At 39.8% G+C, this 22,057-nt stretch overlaps 1 protein-coding gene across 1 annotated transcript; it reads left to right on the top strand.

Moving 5' to 3' along the window:
- Positions 1 to 507: 507 nt before the first annotated feature.
- Positions 508 to 3,613, top strand: mchr2b (melanin concentrating hormone receptor 2b; the record flags this gene model as incomplete). The annotated part of the gene is made up of 2 exons (XM_083980639.1): positions 508 to 911; positions 2,974 to 3,613. 2 exons carry the CDS (start codon positions 508 to 510, stop codon positions 3,611 to 3,613), a joined length of 1,044 nt encoding a protein of 347 aa, XP_083836765.1.
- Between the last annotated feature and the right edge of the window lie 18,444 nt (positions 3,614 to 22,057).

Here is a 22,057-nt window from a genome sequence, read left to right as displayed (position 1 = left end):
TGAACTTTCCCAAATTGCATCACAAAAAGAGTTTGTTTACACTCCTCCTCCATTCCAAATTGTTATCAAGATGTGAAGCTGGTCAGGATTTCTATCTTTCAGGCTTAGCTGTAAGTGCCTATTTGATTTGCTTTTCTTATTATGACACGCCAAATTATCTTTGAAGGGAGGGAACTATTGTCCTCTGAGGCGCACACTGCTTGGTAAAGCGCACAGCAGAGCGCGCGGTGAATAGTCAGATCATAGTTTACTTCCAGAGATAAACGTTTTGCAGACACCGACACTTCTCGTGTAGCTTCATTTGATTTGAGTCGACATCTTCTAGTTTTAAATCGTTTAGACTTTGTGAAGAAGATACACGCTGTGACCAACTGAAGTAGAGAACACGCGCGCCTGGAGAGTGCCGGAGTTTTCTGCACAAGTTTGGAGAGCAGCCGCCGACAGGAGAGCGCCTGCTGCACGCCGCGACTACAGCCACGCCGAGGCGGTTATTACGAGGACGTGAAGATGAACGACACGGACATATTGTGCAAAAACAACCAAACAGACAACTTGACTGACCCGTCATGTCTGAGCTCAGGTTCTCCACCGTACAGCCACATCGACATCACCACTTTCATGCACATATTCCCCACCATTTACGGCATCCTGTGCTCAGTTGGAGTTATAGCCAATGGGCTCGTCATCTACGCGGTGGCGGCGTGCAAGAAGAAAATGGTATCAGACATCTACGTGCTAAACTTGGCAATAGCAGACATGCTCTTCTTGCTCGTGATGCCCTTCAACATTCACCAGCTGGTCAGAGACAGACAGTGGGTCTTCGGAAACTTTATGTGCAAAGCAGTTGTGGTGGTGGATGTGAGCAACCAGTTCACCACAGTGGGAATTGTTACTGTGTTGTGCATTGATCGGTAAGTGTCAATATCCATAAGTATTTAATGGGTGATAACTCTGTCAGCCTTTTTTATTTTATTTTATTTTTTATTTTATTTTAAAAGACGGTGAAAATTCAAAATTTAAAAATACAACTGTTACTTATGATAAAAACTACAATAATAAAAGCAAAGTAAATGTACATTTACCCTCTTATTATAGAAAAACAAACAAACAAGCAAACAAACCTTAACCACTATACTGTCCCACTGAAATTATATAAGCAAAATTAGGTACTCCATATGTTCCTTGCATAGCCTAAATGATCTACGTGTCCTGTTAATGGTCTGAACACATGCAGGACATCTAAGTGCGTCTATATGGCAAATGTTTGACTGATAAACATCTCCATTTGTGCGTAATCACAGCTGCAGGAGGTGTTGTGAGAGCTTTAATGTCACAGGTCCTCAGAATAATATACATAATGCATTTCTGTAGGGCCACTAACCCAGCTAATTGCATCCTGGTGAACAGCACCTGTAGCAATAAATGTCCCCTGTAACATTTAGAGGTGGACTTATTACTTTTATTTCTATCATTAAACTTTTATCAGTGTGGGTTCAGACTACACAACCTTGTCGTCACAAAATACAAAGAAGTTCTTTACGATTCAGTTAAAATATCAATTCAAAAACTCTAGAGGAAAAAAGATCAAATACCCCTTTGAAAAACTAATGTCCACAGACCATTAAAACAAATAATTTTAGGCCATTACAATCAGAAAAACAACATAAAAAAACACCCCAGAAAAGTAAAGTAGCTTGTGTCCCATATTAATAAGCTTTAAAATGCATACAATAATAACACAACACAATTTTGGTGCTAAATATTTTTCTAAGCAGTTGAGCCCCCATCCACATTTGACCAACAATTTGACTTCTAATGTTGCCAAATGACATTTGATAAAAACAGCAGCAACAAATTAAAGTTTTTTTTTTTTTTTTTTTTTTTACCCTGGTAGAGTCAACAGAGACAGTGTTGTTTTTATGGACACAGAGAAAAGTTGTGTCTGTTTTATCTTGGTACAGTGTGTAATCCTATTTCGTGGCAGTTTTGTGGTTATCAGCATCCTATTACCAAATTTCAGTGTAAAATCAAAGTGTAAAACATTTATTGAATAACAACTTCACACGTTAGTTGTGTTAATATGAAGTAGGCCTATATATGGGCTTTTTATTGGGGTCTAGACAAATAAAAGTGTTCTCAAGAAATATTGAAAGGCTAACACACTCACACTCGGATGCTGCCAAAAAGAAGCCTTTTTTAAAAACCTGAATCTATGGTGTTATCTATCTATCAATAATCTACATATACACGGTTGATACAACTTGTGCCAGTGGATTCTTCCTAAAACATTCAGTGTAGCATGGTTTTAGCTCGGGTTCTGACAGTCTAGTAGTAGTGTAAGTTTTTGATACAGCCAGTATCTGACTTGGCTGATCTGAGGCAACACGCCACTCGGTCACACGTTAGTTTTGGAGCTGCATGTAATGATTTGACTGTCAGACCAAAATCAGCATCAAAATCAACTGGGAACACCAGCTTCTCTTCAATAACTGAATGCTAAACTATTGATTTATAGACTAAGATAAATGTAATTTAGCAGGATATCCTGGAGAAAATTGCAAGAATGTCAGCATCTTAATGGTTTTCCTGCTCGTTAAATCTCCAGAGACAGGTCGGGCACAAACACAAACTAACTTGTAACATGCCCACACACGTCATTTGTTCCACTTCAGTAACATTTGCTGTGAGTACAGAAAAAGTGGTCGTTATTTTCCAGTAACTGTGTGAGGTGAATAGTGATTAAACCAGCAGAGCAGCCCCTCAAACAGAAATATAACCAGATGCAAAATAGAAATGGAAACTGCAATCATCACTTTACTTAGTGAGTGGTACACTCAGAGTCTATCTTGGACATACTTGGTTTCATCATTGTTTGTAAAAAAGAAAAAAGGATGTTTTTACAAAGCAAACTTGCTCCTATGGTTTATGGTCTGAGACTCCAGCTCTGAACAAGTGACGTCTTCCCCCTCCTAGGTACATCGCTATTGTCCACCCCACATCGGAGAAGAGGACCATCCACTGGACCGTCATGATCAACATGCTGGTGTGGCTGGGCAGCTTCCTCCTCACCGTCCCCGTCATGATGTACGCCAAGGTCGAGCGCCGGCAGCACATGGAGGTGTGCATGATGTACCTGGACGGGCCCGAGGACATGTACTGGTACACCTTCTACCAGTCAATCCTGGGCTACATCATCCCTCTCATCATCATCAGCACCTTCTACTCGCTCACCCTCTACCACGTTTTTAGCTCCATCCGCCGGGTGAAGCGCAAGCAGTCTGTTTGGGCGAAAAGAGCCACCAAGATGGTCCTCATGGTCATTGCACTGTTCCTGATCTGCTGGTCGCCCTACCACGTCATCCAGGTGATCAACCTGAGCAACAGTACGCCAACCATTGCCTTTGTCTACGCCTACCACATCAGTATCTGCCTCAGCTACTCCCACAGCTGCATCAACCCGCTCATGCTGCTCATCTTCGCACAGAACTACCGTGAGCGTCTTTGCCGCAGGAATGTGCTGCACAGCTCCCAGCACTCGTCCAAGCTCACTGTGGTCAAAACCGATGGTTCCAGTACAATCAACGACCCCAACTACCGCTGTACTGTCGTCTAGTCAGACACACGTGCCACTCTGTAGATGCACATGTAAATGTTTTGCCACTCACTTCAAAAGGTAGTAGCTTGACAAATGGTGTTGCCGGTGAATTTCCCAACTTTTAGGAAATTTTCCCCACTGAAAAAACTGGGCATAAAGCATAAGCAGCCATATCAACCATTACTGACAGAAGTACAACACAGGTGGGGTGTAAGGTTTTCAAAATAAAATGCAAAGAAAAAAAGAGACGGATCTTTGGCTCGGAGGAAAGCCAGCATGCTAAAAAAAAAGAAAAAAGGAAAACTGTCTGTCTCTGAGCCAGAACTAGAGGGAATTTCAGCAATGACTTCAAGGATGCAAAGATGAGAAGGGACGCTGAGAAGCGACTCAAGCATGGCTTTCTTTTTCTTCTGGATGGGGAGATTTTATTAACCTTGATCAGCCACAGGCTACATCCAGTGTCATGCCGGTCAGTCACAACACTGAGGGGCAGCTGCTGAGATCTGTCACTAGCAAACATTCACATGTTCAAGTCTGAAATATTGTGATTGAATTGTGATTGAATTTTGTTATTAGCCAGGTCCATGAGGGCTTGTGATTAAATTTATTTCCACGTAATAGTTGTAAGGGTTGTTTGATAGAAACTTTTTAGCTGCACTCACTGTGACGTGTTCCGTATAATAATTATCAGAGACACTTTCTAATATGTAAACCTCCGAAGGGCTTACAAGTTGTAACAAATTGCTTTATCATGGTTAATAAACAATGCAGTGATAAGACGTTAGGGCATTTTGAATAGTTTACAATATAATTGGCAGATGTTTATCCTTTCTACTTTGTTAATAATGTTGTTATAAATGTCAGTGATCCACAACAAGTTTGTAGTTGTAAGTGGTGTAAGGGTCATTCAGTTTGGTTATAAAAGTTTAATCTTCCTCTCTAAGTATGACTGCCTATGAGTGTCAATAAGTAATCAATAAAACGATTTTGATCCAGATCATCATCAAGGAGGGAGATGTAGTTTCAAGAACCTGGCAACCCAAAATGTATTCTTTATCTTGTGATCAAATTATTAGTATATGATTATGTTAACCATTAATAAAGCCATTAATTACAACTCACTTATTAGAAAGTGTTACCCAATTATCTAACATGTTTTTATCAAAGAATTGAAAAAATGAAAGCATTTATATAAACATATGACAATTTCTTGCTGGAGAAAAGTTTCAAAACAGGTCCAAACAAACACAAGTGTGTCAATTTCACTTGGTTTTGTGAGTCTCATGACAAAAGTCTGTTACTAAATTGCCTACTTATCGCTGGCTGCTGCCGGTTAGCAGACTGTTTGCAGCAACATGTTTGCAGTATGAAATACTACTTGTTCACCATGAACACAGATTCATAGTCTATTATTTTTGCTATTTCTAGCCTTAGCAGAGTGCCGTGAATCTATTTGTTTTAGGCTCTAATTGCTGTAAAATGCAGCATAAAACACCAGTGACTGCCTTACGCCCCAGTGTCTCACCAAAATAGAGACAAGAAAAAAATCCTTCAGATTGTCAAGACAGGCCTACGGCGGAGCAGTTGATCATCGTGGGGTTTTACAATCCTCATGGTCACGTAATATATCATCCCACAAACATTTGGGTCAACCAAACAGAGGATGAATAAACACAGCAGTGGACAACCTCATACTGACAGGTTTGTTACTTGTGGGGAAAGTTGATGAACCTGTTAATAAAATTGATCCTATATCTTGATCTTATATATTGAGTTATATGGTGTTTTTATTTTTTATCATTTTTTTCCCCAGAATACTGTGGTGTTTTTATCCTGTTGTCCTATTTAATGTAAAGTCCTCAGATCGTGACTGTTGTTGAGTGTCTGTTAATTTCAGTGTGACTCATTAGTATTCACTCATAATGCTGTGGAGCTGCTTTTAAACACAATGGTTGTGGCAAGTAGGTTTTTTTTTCTTTAGAGTGGATTCAGAAGATAAACACAGATATTGACAACAAACAACAAACACAGCATGGAAGACAGGCAATGCTCAGGCATTGATATCATGTCATTTGATTGTGCATTTGCATAATGAGACGCAAGAGGCAATGTACAGGAAAATTATATTTGCATTATCTTTTGTCATCATGGCTATTAAGTATGTTTACAATGACAGTGGAGCACTAAATGTGATATACTGTGTGTCCTGTGCACAAATCACATGTCTGTACACTCAAGCATCTGTGTATCACACTGTTATATGTGGTTCTTCTGTGTGTGCAAAGGCATTCTTTTACTTTATTTGAGGCTGGAAAACCAGTAGGGGAAATAGGACAACTGGGCCTCCAGGCCATAGGGTCACTTGATGGAAATTAGTGTGTGCTAATTAGATAATAAGCAAATTTGTTGGTAAAACTTCCCACTAATCCACAATATCAACTGAACTTCTAAGGACCTTAAAGAGACAGAATACTTTTTTACTTGATCATGAGGCGCCTCTGCTCTAAAAGGGTCCTGTGCCATAATCTAGTTTTAACACTTTTAAAGTGGGACTGCAGTGATTGAGTCTTCCACTTCCACTGGGTGCCAGTGGTCAGAATCAAAGCCAAGCTCCAGAAATCTGTGATAACAACTACATATCCCACAATGCAACTAACAGCATTTCTTTTTAATATGCTCCGGATTGTGAAATTCCACAGCATTGAAACTCCACATCTCCAATTTGCAGTATAGACTATGTAATGAAATGCATGCCCAAGCAAGGATAACCCCTTGATAATATCACTATGAAACAATCAGGGTTATTCTTTCAAACTTGATAAAACTGACAAGTCCTTCAAAGGACACAGATAGTTTGTGCCTTCCAAAACTGTCACTGCTGAAATCACATCTGCTTTATAATCTGACGGCTATCTGGTTTAGATTTGGTTAGGTTTTGGCACTAAAACATAATTGGCTGTTAATAAGAAATAGGAAAGAAACAGCAGCTTGTCATGCCAAAGTCTTGGCAAATTTTGTAAACGCACCTGTTCGCTCTGATGTCCTCCCTCAGCCGAGTTCACGGCTCTTTAGCTCTTACACTACTTCATACTTTGCCATTACAATCTGCCACAGCTATCAGTGGGCTTTGCCACATGAACATGAACAAATCTAGTTTGGCGAACTTTCTGAAATTGCTTTTTCATTCAAATTCTAGTTCAAAACACTTTAGCTTCAGCTTGTGCAGAAGCAGCAATCCCACAGCAAGTTGCAGTGTCTAGATTTTCTTGGACTCCCCTTTCCACAGGTCGAGTGGGAGTCACTGTTAGTAAACTGATCTTTATCTGCAAAATTGGCCGACTTCCCCTTTGATATTCCAACTCACATCATGCATACACAATAAAGTTGAGTGTAATCAAATTATCACAAACTAACACGAGGACGGTTTATTTTTGCCCTGGGGCCTGACAGAGGGTTAATCTAGCCCAGACTTTGATGTAGTCTTTCTCAGTGTTTGGTGTTGTTGAGTAGACGCCTTTTTTTTTTTTTTTTTTTTTTTGATGTTTTGATTGTTACTGTTATCAACGAGTCAATGAAAACCTTTAAAGCTTATGCAGTTGTTGATGTTGTCTGTGGTGTATAGCTTAGTTCCTTAACTTATAATTAGCCAATTAATGAGTTTTATCTAAACTGTAAAGATTGAGACTGATGTTGTGCAGTGCAATTGTAAATTTTCAATCGTGTCCCAGTCAATGTCAGTGGAGCAATTGCAGCCTTTATTTTGATGGTCATGAATTTAACATGTCACACAAACTGTTGTCCAGGATCTATTCTCATTTGTGTTGAATTCATTCCTGCTTTTAATTCTTTTATTAACGACTGTAATGAATACAGATAAGATCCAGGCTTTAAAATCAGTCACTGGTGCAGAAGTATATTTGATTGCCTTCACCCACATCAAAACAAAAACACCTGTCTTTGCTATTTATGGTGTTTCTCACAACCTCTTAAGTTATTTATGAGTGCGGCAGGCTGCTCAGGGATGCCAAGTGAACCAGTAGAACGTTCTGAATGAAAATAATAAGTACTGTCATTTATGGCGTGGAAGTGTATTTCCTGCATGTTTGCCTGATGCGGTTTCGGGGATGATAGCAGAGACTCAATGTCTGTGAAGATTCTCAGTCATCCAGCTCATGGTTATTCAGGAAAAGATTAATCGAAGGCAACTTGACTTGGTTTTGTAGATACATGAAGATGTTTCACCTCAAATCCACGACCTGAACTGAACTACTGTAAGGAAGTCTCTTGGGTGAGCAGTGACACATCTTCAGGTATCTACATCAAAGTCCAGTTGTGTGGGATTCAACTTTTCCTAGAGTTTCACAGTCACAAACAATCTACCTTGGATCAGACATCAACCTCAACCTTGGTTTTTGTTTAATTCTTCTGTTAACAACTGCAGATTTAAGCTGCAGAGGAATTTGGAAGCTGAATTAAAGACCCTCTGAAATATCAGCATGTTGTCACAGCGGTTTTATGAATGACACTTTTTCTCACTGACATGAAGCCAGCATTCTTTATGATCCTTGGTGTAATTTGATTTAAAAGTTGTGGATACAGTTGAACAAAATTATCATGGCGGCAGAGGATGTAGCTTTACATTTGTTTTTCCTATTTAAGGACATTTCCATGAGTAAACCTTTGACAGAGCGGATGAGACTGACACAGTCAGTATGTGACTCGAATGTGCTGTCTTCCCTTTGAACATATAAATATAGAGCATTCCTGGAATACACAGAAAGAGTGTACTGAGATGTGTGAGTCACATTTCTGTTTTGACTCCCATGAACTGTAAAAATGCATAGCATACATACATATACATACACACAAGTTTAAAGAGGTGTAACTTAAAGCAGAAGTAAGTGATATATTTGTGTTAATATAAGTCTTAAATAGTTATATCTTCCGACAGCAATCACTTACATAGAGTGTTTGGACTGAAACACGGGTCTCTCAGTCCCTCTGCTCTGCTCTGAGCCGAAGAGAAAACATTTATCGTATCCTACAGTTTTTATCCAATGAGGAGAGAGAACGGCATGCAGGGCTGTGTGTGCAGCCAAGGGACGCCGTGAATGTGGCGACGTAGGGACGAGGACTGTTATGGTGCGTTCAAGGAAACTCGTTTTTTTCCGACCTGTGACGTCGTACCAGTTCGATCTGGTACATAGACTGTACAAAAAGACGTACTGGTACGATTTCACGGGTCGGAAGTTACGAGTGGCCGTTATAGTGACTTTCACCGGTAAAACAGGTTGGAAAAACACGAGTGGGTTGCCTGGAACGCTACAAAGTCGTAAGTTGTGACTTGAAGCTGTAATTTATGATTTCAAAAGCCTGCCTGGAACGCAGCATTAGCGAAAACGACCGGATCACTCACTTCTGCTTTAAAGGAGAAGTGCTGTTTTTTTTTGTTTTTTTTTACAACCTGGACCTTATTTCTGGCATAAAATACAGTCGTTTACTCACCCATACAACTTGGTGTCATTAGAAGTCCTTTAGATGATATTTAGATCCATTTGAGAGCTGCATATATCCATATAATGGGAGTGATCGGTGCACCAAAATGCAGTCTCTAAATAACACATTATCTGCCGCGGAAATCATTCATTTTTCACCAATATGTTGTTATGATTCACTAGTGCTGTTCCACAAAAACACCACCAGTTACCATCTATTCGCAGACGTGCAGCAGTTTGTTGTTCTCTGGCCAGCTGTTCCTCTCTTTGCCTCCACATCCTCCTTTCAAAGAGCTCCTCATCCGTATACTCTGGCTCAAAACGGTAAGGACGTCCACCAAGTCGTCGTTTACAACCTTTAACAAATATTCAGCCGTTGCACAAAACTGTCAGTAGCAGATTCCGGGTAAACAAGCCAACCGTTGAAAAAAGAAAAAAGGTGTTTTTTAAAAATTGCTTTATTAACAATACAGAACAATACTGTTTAGCCAGGGGTATTATAGTTATAAAAATGATATACACAAAGAGGCAGAGTGAATGAGCCGTGCTGCAGCTGTATGCGGCCCTCAGAGATGACATCATCCAGTTCAGAGATTAGTAGGTCAATCAGACCCCGGATGTTGATAACAGGCAACTCTGGACCCAAAGGGGAAAAGCACTAGCGAATCATAACAAAATATTGGTGAAATGAACAAATTTCTCTGCAGAAAATGCATTATTTAGAGGCTGCATTTTGGTGCCCCGATCACTCCCACTATATGGATATTGTTACGGTCACTTCCGTAGGTGATAAGGGGGGCTGCCATATTGTGTAATGTTTTGATTGGTTGCCTGGTTACCTGGCCGCTTAAGTCTGACGTGAGCGGAGGGAGCAGGGAATGCTGGGAAAACGCCAAAGTGAGAGCCGCGTGGAGACAAGGCTGCAGCCCCGCTGAGTAGTCAAGAGAAGTTGACGATGAGAAAGGACACGTTTCACCTCAAGATTGAATTATTGTTTTAGTTATTGTCTCGTCTAAACACAAATGAACTGACAAAGCCACAACCGCGTGACGTCGGACGGAAGTCGATACACGCAGGACGCTGGAGCTGGTGACCGGCACGGTGCCACTGGAGCTGGACGCCGGTCCGCCAGGAGAGCCGGGCGGACCCAGCTACAGGTGATGAACGGAAGCAACCGGTGAGTCGAACATTGTACCATATGGCAGCGAATCCCACCAGGCTCCAGGTTTTCAACAATAGAAATATGTGCGCCTGTGTCATCCCTGAAGCCTAGACTGGTTAGAGCCTTAACTGTAAAACTTAACTTGCCAGGGTGGCGCGTGGTCGCGACAATATACACCGCTCTCGAATAGATCTAAATATCATCCGAAGGGCTCCTAATGACACCAAATTTATATGGGTGATAAACGACCGTATTTCAAATCTTACATAAGTAAAGTTAAACTTAATGGTTAAATAAGAAAATTAATTACTGATTAAACTTCCTCTATATATCTAAAAGAAGCAGTAACTAAGAGAGGCCACAGAGGAGAAAGCCCATTTGATAAATGTATAGCTTCTTTTTTAATGGAAATTACTGTTATTCCTCAATAAAAGTGAAAAACAAGTCTTGTTCTTATTCAGTCTTCTTTTCAACATGGGACTTCCCCTCTGTCAACCTTTTAAAATGTGATTTTCGGCTCTCTGTTCAGAGTGAGATCTTGCAGCGTGTCTTGACAGTTCATTTTTAAAGGTAAAAGACTCGAATGTCATTTTACCCTTTTATTCGCATTCACTGATACAAGCAGCACCTGCTCTGCATCAAAGATACATTCCAGTCCTGATTCAATAAATGGTTGGACAGTAGTTCCTTTATGATCTGGGCAAAGACATAAATCACATGATTTTCTCCTCACTTCTCCTCTGCACTGACTTCTCTCTCCCATCTCAGTGAAGCAGATCCCTCTGAGTCCCAGCGGAGACAACATAAATCAAATTATGGATTCTTTACACTCATGTCTCAAGCCAGGAAAAAAGACGCTAAGCTTTTTTCCGCTATGTTCCAGGAAGACCCATCATCATGAGCTCATAAAAGATGCACACCTAACAAACTGTCCTCTCCTACTGAAACTTTAAAGAAAGATTGCTGCATGTAGAGTCAGCAGGGAGTTTCATAGACCTTCTCAGGTGCCAGAGTGGAGAGTTATGGCTGGTGAACCAAAACTAAGTGTAAAACTAAAATTCTGCAGTGACACACTCTGCAGAATTCAAATGTTTTAAATATATGAATATTACATGTTAATATTACACTTGATAATGTTTCCCAGGAGAAGTGAAAGTAGGGTGGCCTCCTCTAAAGTTTGAAGAGTTACACTGTATTGACTGCATTTCAGATCATTATTACAATAGAACTGGGACAAACTGCTCAAACACAACATTTTTATATTGCACACATACAGTGGTGTATTTTTCTTTTAGATTCTCTTTCTATTCTTATTTTATTTATTATTCCACTTTTCCTCTTTCGCTGATCATCTTTTGTGCTTCCGGTGTCAAATTTGAATTTCCTATAAAGGTAAATCTTATTTTATCCATCTTATCCCACATCCACAATCACCCAAATACCATCCACTGCAGCACTCGCTATTTCTGTGTTGCCAAAGATGATGTGCTTTGTTAGGTTGCGATGAGTTTTGTTAGTCCCACATGAACCAACAGAAGTGGATTAATCCACAGCTGAAATTAGTTCTGCAAAAATGCACATTTGATCTCCTGTTTGAGCAATATTGTGCTGAAAAACCAGAGTGCCCTGCTGTGTGTTTTTCTTGGGCAATTTCTGAGTGAAACTATATATTTGTAACCCATTTTAAAGATTTACTGCTTCAGTAGGAACAAATGGGCTATGGGCTGATTTCCACAGACAGGGCAAAGAAATCAGAAAGTGCTGAGAGAAAGAGCAACACAAAGTCAGTTTTAGTCTTTTCATGGGATTTTTTGAGAAACAGAGAAAGAAGCAACAGCCTCATCCTTTAGGCAAAGCCACACTGTTAATGTGATCACTTATCATCTACCTTGACTGAAGCAATGCTCTTTCCCTTCTCCTCCCACCCTGGCTGCTCACGGAGAAAGTCAGAAAGCATAAGAGTGAAGTCCACAGGGGACGACTCCATTCACCAGAAGAATGAACACCAAAAACACATCTGCCACTTTTACATTTCAGTCAGACAAGTCAAGTAGAAGGGTGGATTTGAGCTCAAGATAAGGACACAACAACCCCTCAAAAACAAATAAGACTTTTCTTCTGTCTTCTGCTGTCAATCGAATGGTTTATAAAAATATTATCGGTATTTTCATTCAAATAGAAACTATTTACAGTAACTGATCAAAGACGAAAGAAAACTTGCCATGATTTCACATCTAAACTCCACCTTGATCAGCAAAATGCTGCTCCTCATTGGTATTAACAATCTATAAAGATGAAGCTGATGACATTAAGTAGCAAGTTTCCATTTTTAAATCAATGTGGCGACTGGTTAGCTATGTGGTGAAGAAGACATAATATCATGTGACAGTAGTTGGCAAGGATAAAATGAATCAATAGATGATGTGTGCTGCAGTTCAGGCAAAAGCGGAAAGGATGTCCCCTGAAATACTCTGGACTGACTCTTGCTTCGTCAGTATCTGGCAGCAAGTGTGATATTACATCTTGGACACGAAGCTTCTCATCAATTATCCAATCACATCGCTCCGAACAGAGTAAATGAGTTCACTCAGATATTAGTAGTGTAATACTGGTTATTAGTCTCAGCGTTTACTATAGATAAAACAACTCCTTCTGTCTAACTTGATCCACTTTAATGTCAGCTTCCACAGTAGGGCAGCTAGACACTGACAATCATCATATGCCACACTGCAGTCTTACATCATATGACTTTATTGATATTGACCATTACATATATAGGAGACATGAGTAATGCAGTTTTAAATCTAAAAAAAGTAACATTACATGTGTACTGTCTCTGTTCTGTATTTAGAGAACCTTAATTATTTCAATTATCTCTCAATTGTCCCTGAGGAAATGTACAAAAGAAATCAAGCTTAGAGTATGGACAGTTTCTCTACTCCCATTGATGGGGACATGTCCCTATCCATATTCAAACCAACACCCTTGAGTAGAGTAGATTGTTATGTGAATGTAGAATATATTATATACATGACATGATAATACAGCTCTAGCTTTTTCCTTCAGGGCAAGACAGACAGCCTGCAAGTGGATCCTGGGTTTTTGAAGTGCTCTATGAACAGCAGCAAGTGTCAGCTTTCAGGTGAACAGCACAGCAGCAAAAGAGTGAGGAGCAAATACAGCACCATGATTAAAGGCGTAGTTATCTAAGGTGCAGCGAGACAAGTGTGCCATGAAAGTGTCAGCAGACTTCAACCTGGCACCTGAACAAACATACAGGGCTGTGATTTCTGTTGCTGCAGACACCAGGTAAAAATAAAGAAGACATGCAAGAGGCATCACAGGGCATTAGCGGATCAACAATTCATGTATGAAAACCATAACGCCTGTGGAGCATGAACTTATGACACTCACAGAGCACATACTGAAAAATGTAATAAACCAATACAGTATACTAACACGTGGAAGCAAGCTTGTGCTAGGATGCTGGAAAGGATTAAAAAAAAAACATTGCTGGTGTTGTGTACACAAGAAACCATGTTAAATGAGATTTAACAACATGGATAACACATTCAGATGTACTCTCAGAATCTACTAATTAATGTCATGAAACACCAATCTAGCTGAAAATGTTCCGTACATCCAGATGTTTGACGTTGCTATTTATAAAGGAGCTCCGTTTTTACACACAGGGATATTAAGTGTTTGCTGCTTCCTTCATTTTCAATGGGAAAACAACAAAATTGTCCATTATAGCTGGTGAGGAGTGTTGTCAAATCAATAGACAATTTTGACAATCATGTCCACATTAAATGTGCAACCAGTTACCTCCTGTTTACATTGATTACTTATTTCTAGTTGGCTGCTGCTTTATGGTTTTGTTGTTGCAAAACTGCATGACTGAAAGACATTCGAGGGTTTATATCACTCCCTTACCACGGCTAACAGCAACACATAGTGTGCTCGGTCAAATGACTGCTTTATACTCCATGTGGTTATATACCAACACAAAGACATAATATGTCAGCACGTCCACTGTTTGCACGGCTATAGGGGGATAAAATGGAATCGGCAGAAAGGGCTTTTAACCTCCTCACGTTGCCACAGACAAACACATCCACCATGTCTGTGAAGGTCATCTGCATCCTCCTCGCCTTCACGACAATGAGACAGTGTCTTGTTTGAGTCATCCACTGCGATGCGTGCCTCTAAGAAGTTTTCAAGTGGCTGAAGTAGCGGTTTGTGTCGATAAGGAGAAAATATGAAGAGAAATCTCCATCTGTGTGGACATAGGCTTAAACCCTTGATTACATACGGTTGGCCACTAATTGGATTTCTCCTCTACACCAATGTCGATAAAAATAACTCTGATATCTGAGATGTTTGTCTTTATCAGAGCTTCACGCACAAATATGTTTTCTCGTAACTCCCCAGAATCTGAAAAGCCACATTCCAGCTATCTTTTAGAGCATCCCAGAGACTGTCTTGTGATGCTGCTTGAATTTTTCCTTCACAAATGCTCCCAAAGATGTTCAGTGGGGGTGAGGTCTTGTGACTAGCTGATGGAAGGCCATGCAAGTGAACACTTGTTGCTATTTCTTGGACTTTAAATAGGACCGGAAGAGCGCTGATGCATGTTTACGGTGAATGTTTTGCCTGAAACAAGTTCCCGGCGATGCTTTTTTTTTTTTTTAAGTCGGGGGATTTTACTGCATGCCTCTGCAGGACAGAGAGAGGCACACACGCTTTGATCATGTGGAGATGATCCTTCGCGAGTCACTGATTCAATACAAACAGTATTTGACTGTAGCCGATAAACACTGTTGCACTGACATGATATGTGGATGTTTCCTCATACAACAATAACACTTCAGTTCAAATCTTGTTTCACGTGTAAACAAAGACATTCTTCCCAGGAGTTAAATTTTGGTCTGTTTGATCTGTTTGGTTTTGTTTTCATTGCGTCATCACTGATTTGGAAAGTACTGCATGAAATATGGCACTAAGAGGACAACAGTGTTTTTTCATTGGCTGGCTTTGCTTCTTTTTATACTTTGGATGTGGATGTTGCTCCAGCTTATGAAGACGTCACAATGACTTTATTCTTAAGTTATTAGCTCTTCGTGTCTGTCTTTGGGTATAAACAGGCTTGATAAGTTAAAAAGCATGGCCATAAAAAAAAAAAAATTCCAATGCTTTTTTTAGCGCCCCAGAGAACAACTTCAACTCCAACTTATTCAATTCTCTTGACAGTGTTACAACAAACAGTATAGTTGCAATGGAAATCCCCAATTCAATTAAAGTACCATGAGTTGTAACAATAAAGTGGATCAAGTGAATTAGATTAGAGAACTTTATTCATTCTCACAGTCAAAACTACTTTTGTCACTTGTAGACAGTGATGAGCAGCAAAACACGGCAGACATATCCCAGCAGACAATACGGAAAAACACACAGCTGCTACAGTCGAACTACAGTAACACATTTTCCAGGAAGATTGAGGTACTTAAACTACATGCCTAGATTTGGATTAGGGTCACTTCAGGGTTAAAAATAAGTGGCTACTTCCTCGACATTCAATGAGCTTTGTTGTCATGGTTACATTAATAATGATGTTAACTTGGTTTAAGATTCCTGGATGAGACAAACAACTTAAGTGCTTGTTTCTAGGGAATTGTATCCCACTCTGTGTTAAAGTCCTCTGTTTTATTAACCCATCCATGCTCCCACCTCCTCTATATTTGGGTTTTGGAGCTTCTCCACACTTCTCCCTCTGGTTCTGGCGTAATTACTATGTCTGCTAGTTGTTGCTTGACAATAAAATGTAACTTTGGGTTGTAATAAACTGCTGCACAAATGGCCCATGGGCTCATTTTTACGGGTCTCTAAAAACTAGACCAACAAGTCAAAATCTAGTTTATGCCTGAACAGCATGTGGTCAGTGTGAGAAAGTGAAGAAACAGTTGGAAACTGTTGTGGAACCAATGTAAACAAGATAGGTCATCCTATCCTATCATCTCCCTCTGTGTGTGCTCACATACAATCAATCTTCATAATGAAAATGTAAACTTTATCACATTTTTCTATTTCTGTCAGACCATGGAACAAGTATCAAAATAGTGACTGAAACGAGACCTGTGAAGACTACGCTTCTTGTTTTAAGCCATAAAATGCTGCTCTCTTGCTAATTCCTGATTTTACAAGTGATACATCATCTCCCCAAATCACCAAACACACAAGTTAAAGGTACAAAAAGAACAACCTCATATTTCTGATATGAGAAAACCTATAGCTATTGGAAATTGACAGACATATAAGTTAAAGGAGAACTATGCACGTCTGGTTGCTTTTTCGCCGTTTTGCTAGCCTTCCCCCCGTCCATTTGCATTTGTTTTCAATGAAGCCGAAAGCAATCCACGGAGCAGTAGATTACGTTTTTTACCATATACATGTTAGGATATGTGAATTTGTGTGGTCTTATCTGTCGTAAACAAGAGATTACGGGTTAGGGGGCGTGTTTGTGTCGTGGTGATACCTTGAAGAGAGCTGGGACACTGGGTCGGAGGCACCGATCTTGCAAGGTTGGTTCTCGGCCAAGAGACACTAGGTGGAAGGCAGAGTGCCTTGATTCTCCCTCATAACAAGTTACCAGTCATTTATTAGGGTCCGGGCAGCGCAGCTGACAGGACACTATTGTATTCCTAGGAATTCTTCTTCTTCTTCTTCTTCTTCTTCTTCTTTCTTTCTTTCTTCTTCCAAGGAAGTCATACTTCCCATGGGCGAAAACTCACCAAACTTTGCACAAAGGTTCAGTCCCATGCCAGATTCACTCAACTCCAAGGACATGTGCCCCCCCCTCCTAGGGGGGGCACAATAAGCGTTTAAATTTAAAAACCTTAAAAATTCCTACCAAACCAACGGTAGATGCTACAGTGTTGAAACTTCACCACAATGTAGCCTCAATACTGCTGAAACTTTTGTCCACTTAAACTTATTACAAATTATGAAGTCCATCACTCTGTTTTTTTCAATAACTGTAAAACTTTTAAAATGTATCTCCTCCCACAATTTTTGCTCAATTGACACCAAACTTGCTACAGAGCATCTCCAGACCGTCCTCCACAAAACTTGTTTCTCGGATTTTTGATTAAGCAAAAATTGAGCCTACAGTGCATGAAAACGTTTGACTGCAAACAGTACTGTAAACATATACCATCAAATTCTTGATAAATACATTTTCAATCTTCCTGAAAAAAAATGACAATATTCTGGAGTCATGGTTGATGAAGTTTGGCAAATATCAGAATTTTAACTCAAAAACTGAATTTTCTAGAACATTTTGAATTCTGCTCTCATGGGAACAACTGCAATCAATGTGAGAGTGGAATTTATAAACATCATATTTTCTCTTATGAAGCAAAACACTTATCATTAAAAACAAATCACCAACATTTCCATGCTGTCAAGATGCAATTTATGTATTATCAGATTTTTGTTTAGATGACTGAATTATTGACATTTTGACCATTTCATCACAACAGCTGCCCGGGCACTGACTCACCTGAGTGGATAAATGAAGCTACACAGCAGGTCTCACTACCAGCCAATTAGCTCAGTGAGTTAGGAGCTGGTTCTTGGTGTCAGAGATTGTGAGTTCGAGACCCAGCAAGGGTGATGATGATGATGATGATGATGATGGATCAAAATGTCACATGTCCTTAAGCTGATTTGCTGTCTAAATGCAATTTATGTATTAACAGATTTTTGTTTAGATAACAGAATTTCTGACTTTCTGAAATCTGCCTTGACAACAGCTGCCTGGGCACTGACTCCCTGAGTGGATAAATGAAGCTACACAGCAGGTCTCACTACCAGCCAATTAGCTCAGCGAGTTAGGAGCTGGTTCTTGGTGTCAGAGGTTGTGAGTTCGAGACCCAGCAAGGGTGATGGTGGTGATGATGACAGATCAAAATGTCAGTTGACCTCAATATGAAACACAAGACAATTGTCCTAATGGTGGCTCACAGCAAGCCTCTAAATTAAAAAAAAAAACAAATAGCTTGGACTGGTCCATGCGCGAAGGCTCCTAACATCTTAGACTCATAGTAGATGTTTGACAAATATCATTATTTTACCTCAAAAACTGATTTTTCTTTTTACTGTGGTTTCAAATCTGCCTACACGACAGTGAATGGCTTACTCAATTTGTGAAGCCACTGTTGGTCTGCCACTTGTCAATTAGCTCAGTGCGATAGACAATGGTCTTTGGTTCCCGAGGTTGTGGGTTCAATCCTCAACTGATGCAAATTGAACATTATAAGGTCAACTGTCCTGTCTTCCTATTCTCCTGTTTGTTGCTCAGAATTGCCTAAATTTGCCCAAAAGTAGCCCGGACCCGACCCATCGCTGCGCAGCAGCTATAATTTAACCATTACAATTTGTCCAAAGCTTTTTAATTGAGGTAAAAATGTAGCATAGTCAAGGTAAAAATCTTGTATAGTTCCTCTTTAAAGATGTGGCTCTACTCACTGAAAACTGATCACTCAGAAAGGAAGTTAGAAGCAACAGAAGAGTATCTTTCTTATTTTGTCTCTCACATAGTGTACAGCTTTAGTTCCACAACAGTTTTTCATTCCTGTAAAAAATGACTTTTATTTACCTTAACCGGCTATAATTGGTCATTGCTGAATTTTAGTACTAAACCTCGCTTTGAGCTGCTCCCATTTGTTGTGTTAATGTTACTGAAATATGTGTTCATGTATTTTCAACTCTTCCTGCAACTGCAAGGGCCATCTAACATTTCAGTGGAGAGAAACCTTTTATTTCTTAACAGGGCCTTTCTTCCTGTGCTGCTGTAAGCATACTTTCTCATTTCCAGAGGCTGGCATTTCTGTTGTTTACATGCAATTCAGATTTGCTAGTTTGTTGGGCTTAGCAGTTACTTCTCTCTCTCTCTCCCTCCCTATCTCTCCAGCTCTCTCTGCCTGGTGTGTCATATATTTAGTTATTCCTCTGGCTCCTTGAGTAATTTTAGTAACCCTAACTTTAGTCACCTCCTTTTTAAAAATGGAATGAACCATTAATAATCAATAACTCTGCATTCACACAGTGTTTGGCAAAACAGACCAGATCTGAACGTAACACTCTTGTCCTGTGGGGATGATGACTAATTGTCAAGTTGGGATGACAAAGGAACTTGAATCACTCAGAAACAGAAATGATGGTGGAACAACATTCAAAAAAGTAACAGAGGCGCATAGACTTGCTGCACAAAGCAGTTTCTGTCCGTCTGTCTATTTTCATCTTTAAGACAGGAGATAAACATGTTTAGGACTAATAACAGGCTCACAGCTGACGTGTGACCATGAAGTCATAAAATATCTTAAAGTAAAAATATTCTCAGAGGAAATGTGTGATCTTGTAGTACATCACTTTGGGATTAGCAGAGGAACTGACAGAGCTGCTGGTATGTGGTTAATTGAATGCATCAATGATCCACACTGGCAGCCATTTGTACATTCAAGTAGGCTCATAAACTTGAAAGCTTAAGTCCTGCCCTCTGCTCATTTAGGCATAATGACTGGTCTGTATTGATGAACACCTTCCTCCAGGCCTTGCCTAAAATTAATCTACTGTTACAAAGCAAAGCCTGTATATCCAGTTTTCATGAGCTCTGACATCAAGTAAAAAGAGGTCTTTGTTGAGAGAATGTTTTGTGTAATTCCTGCATGACTTAAGGATCGATAAAGTGTACTGTGGTCTCATGAAGGCTTGTCGAAGAGGCATGCTCACTTGTTTAGTCCTCTCTCTCTGTGTCTTCCAAACACACACTGAGTGAGCCAAAGTCAGCAGCAAGCAGCTCGGCAGTGTTTCCAACCAAGGTCAAGTGAACAAGGCTATTAGAAATATCATGGCCCAACAATATAAACAAAGAGTAAGTGTTACATGGTAGTATCGTATGTGTCTCTCCAGGAAGCTGTATGTTAATCACTTCTGGAATTTACTCTATGACCCTTAGTTTCCTGCTTGTTGCTTCAGAGCAACATTTCTTTTCTTTTTTTGGAGCATTGTTTTTATACGTTTATACACAACACAGTGTAAAGAACTTCAAGTTCACTCAACTTAGAAAACGAAGATCCCCTGGCCCCTGCTGCTATAAAAATGTTAGTAAGATGAACTTTGGTTAAATAGTTGTTTGGGGATGAAGCAGCAAAGCTCTCCGTTGTGTTTGTACATTTTCTTCTTCTGTTGCCATGGGAGTCTGTGAGCCCCTTGAACCATATTGTGTTTTCACACAGTGATTTTTACTCACTGAGTTCTATTAAAAGTTTTTGAAAGTGTTTGTCCATCAGAACCGATCAAAGGTGGAACGTCATTATATCTCAGCTTTTTTTTTCATCAATGTAAAGAAAACTAGGTTGATGGACTTTGGACACCATCAGAAGAAGGCTCAGGGAATTTGGTACCATTTGACCACTAGGGGGCGCTTTAATAAGAAAAATGGCAGTTCGCCTTATTAATGTTACATTTGTCCAAAGTTTTTGCTAGTCCTCGGACGAACTTTGCTAATAACCAACGTTATCGATTGAATTTTAAAAAATGTTCACATGCTCACATTCAATTGAAAATGGTGAGGCTGCTTAAGGATGTGAGATCAAGTCTTATTGTCTTATGTCATATCAAACTTGGTGCGTGGTCTTAGAAAATAATTTGGAAGAAACCCATAATCATTAGGCTACTGCTGCAATCAGTAAAAAAAAAGAAAAAACCTTTTCAGGACAAGGCAACTCATCATGTGATCTGAAATAAAGAAGCTATTTTGGATTTCATTGGACAGCATAATTTTTTGCTGCTCCTTGGACAAACTTTTTCCAATCTTTGCCAAAGTTGGTACACATGGTCTTCAGGCCAACACTCATTAAAGTTATTACATTTGCATTAAAACATTCAGCTATATAACAATCAATTAAAAGTGGTGGCAAGAGTCAAACAAGGATATCCCAGCCAATCCTTAATCACCTGACACAAAAGTTTCTGTGAGTGCTCACGGCAATGCCCTTCAATGTAATGACATCATGTTTCTATGACAACTCTGGCCTGCTGGTCTGCTTGACCTAAATGTTGCTGGTTGCAGCTATATTTCAACATGTTATGAAGTTACAAAATGTAAAACAAACTGAGCCAAGTTAACTGAATTTGAGAAAAAATTGGCTTAGTCACATGCGCAGTCATTACAAGCAGGTTTGCTTTCCTTGTACATTTTCTCACTGCGAAAGAATCAATATAGGCTGATACTAATAACTGTGACTGATGTCTATTTGCATTAAACACACAGAAAGTTTACATCTATTTGTCTGTTTGACCACATACAGATGTTGAGGGTAACTGTGGGTTGTAGCAGCATACATAACAACGTGCAAAATACAGACCTGCATCTCACACAAGCTAAGTGGTTGATCTAGCTTCTGTTAGGAGGTTTCAAACAAAGAGTAGGAGAAATGTGAGCAGACTGCATATGACAGCAGAGTGACTCCCGAGCACATAAGCCTACTGTATGTGTAGCCTGAAGATACATAATATTTCCGAGCAAATGTAACAGGAACATGCTTGAAAAATGCCAGAATCGACACTAGAGTAGCGAATTACACTGGAGTAGTGTTGTGAAGGATGTTTTCAACTCAAATTCCCCCAAACTGAAATCTATTGTAACTGAAGTGAGTTGGAGTTGCAGTTCTCCGAGCCCTCATCCAGCTACTAAATTACATTTAATGGTGCTACATAGCTATCTCACAGACCTTGGACATT

Source organism: Trachurus trachurus, assembly GCF_905171665.1.
Source record: "Trachurus trachurus genome assembly, chromosome: 10".
Classification (NCBI taxonomy): Eukaryota; Metazoa; Chordata; class Actinopteri; order Carangiformes; family Carangidae; genus Trachurus; species Trachurus trachurus.
This window is presented reverse-complemented; position numbering and strand designations above follow the sequence as displayed.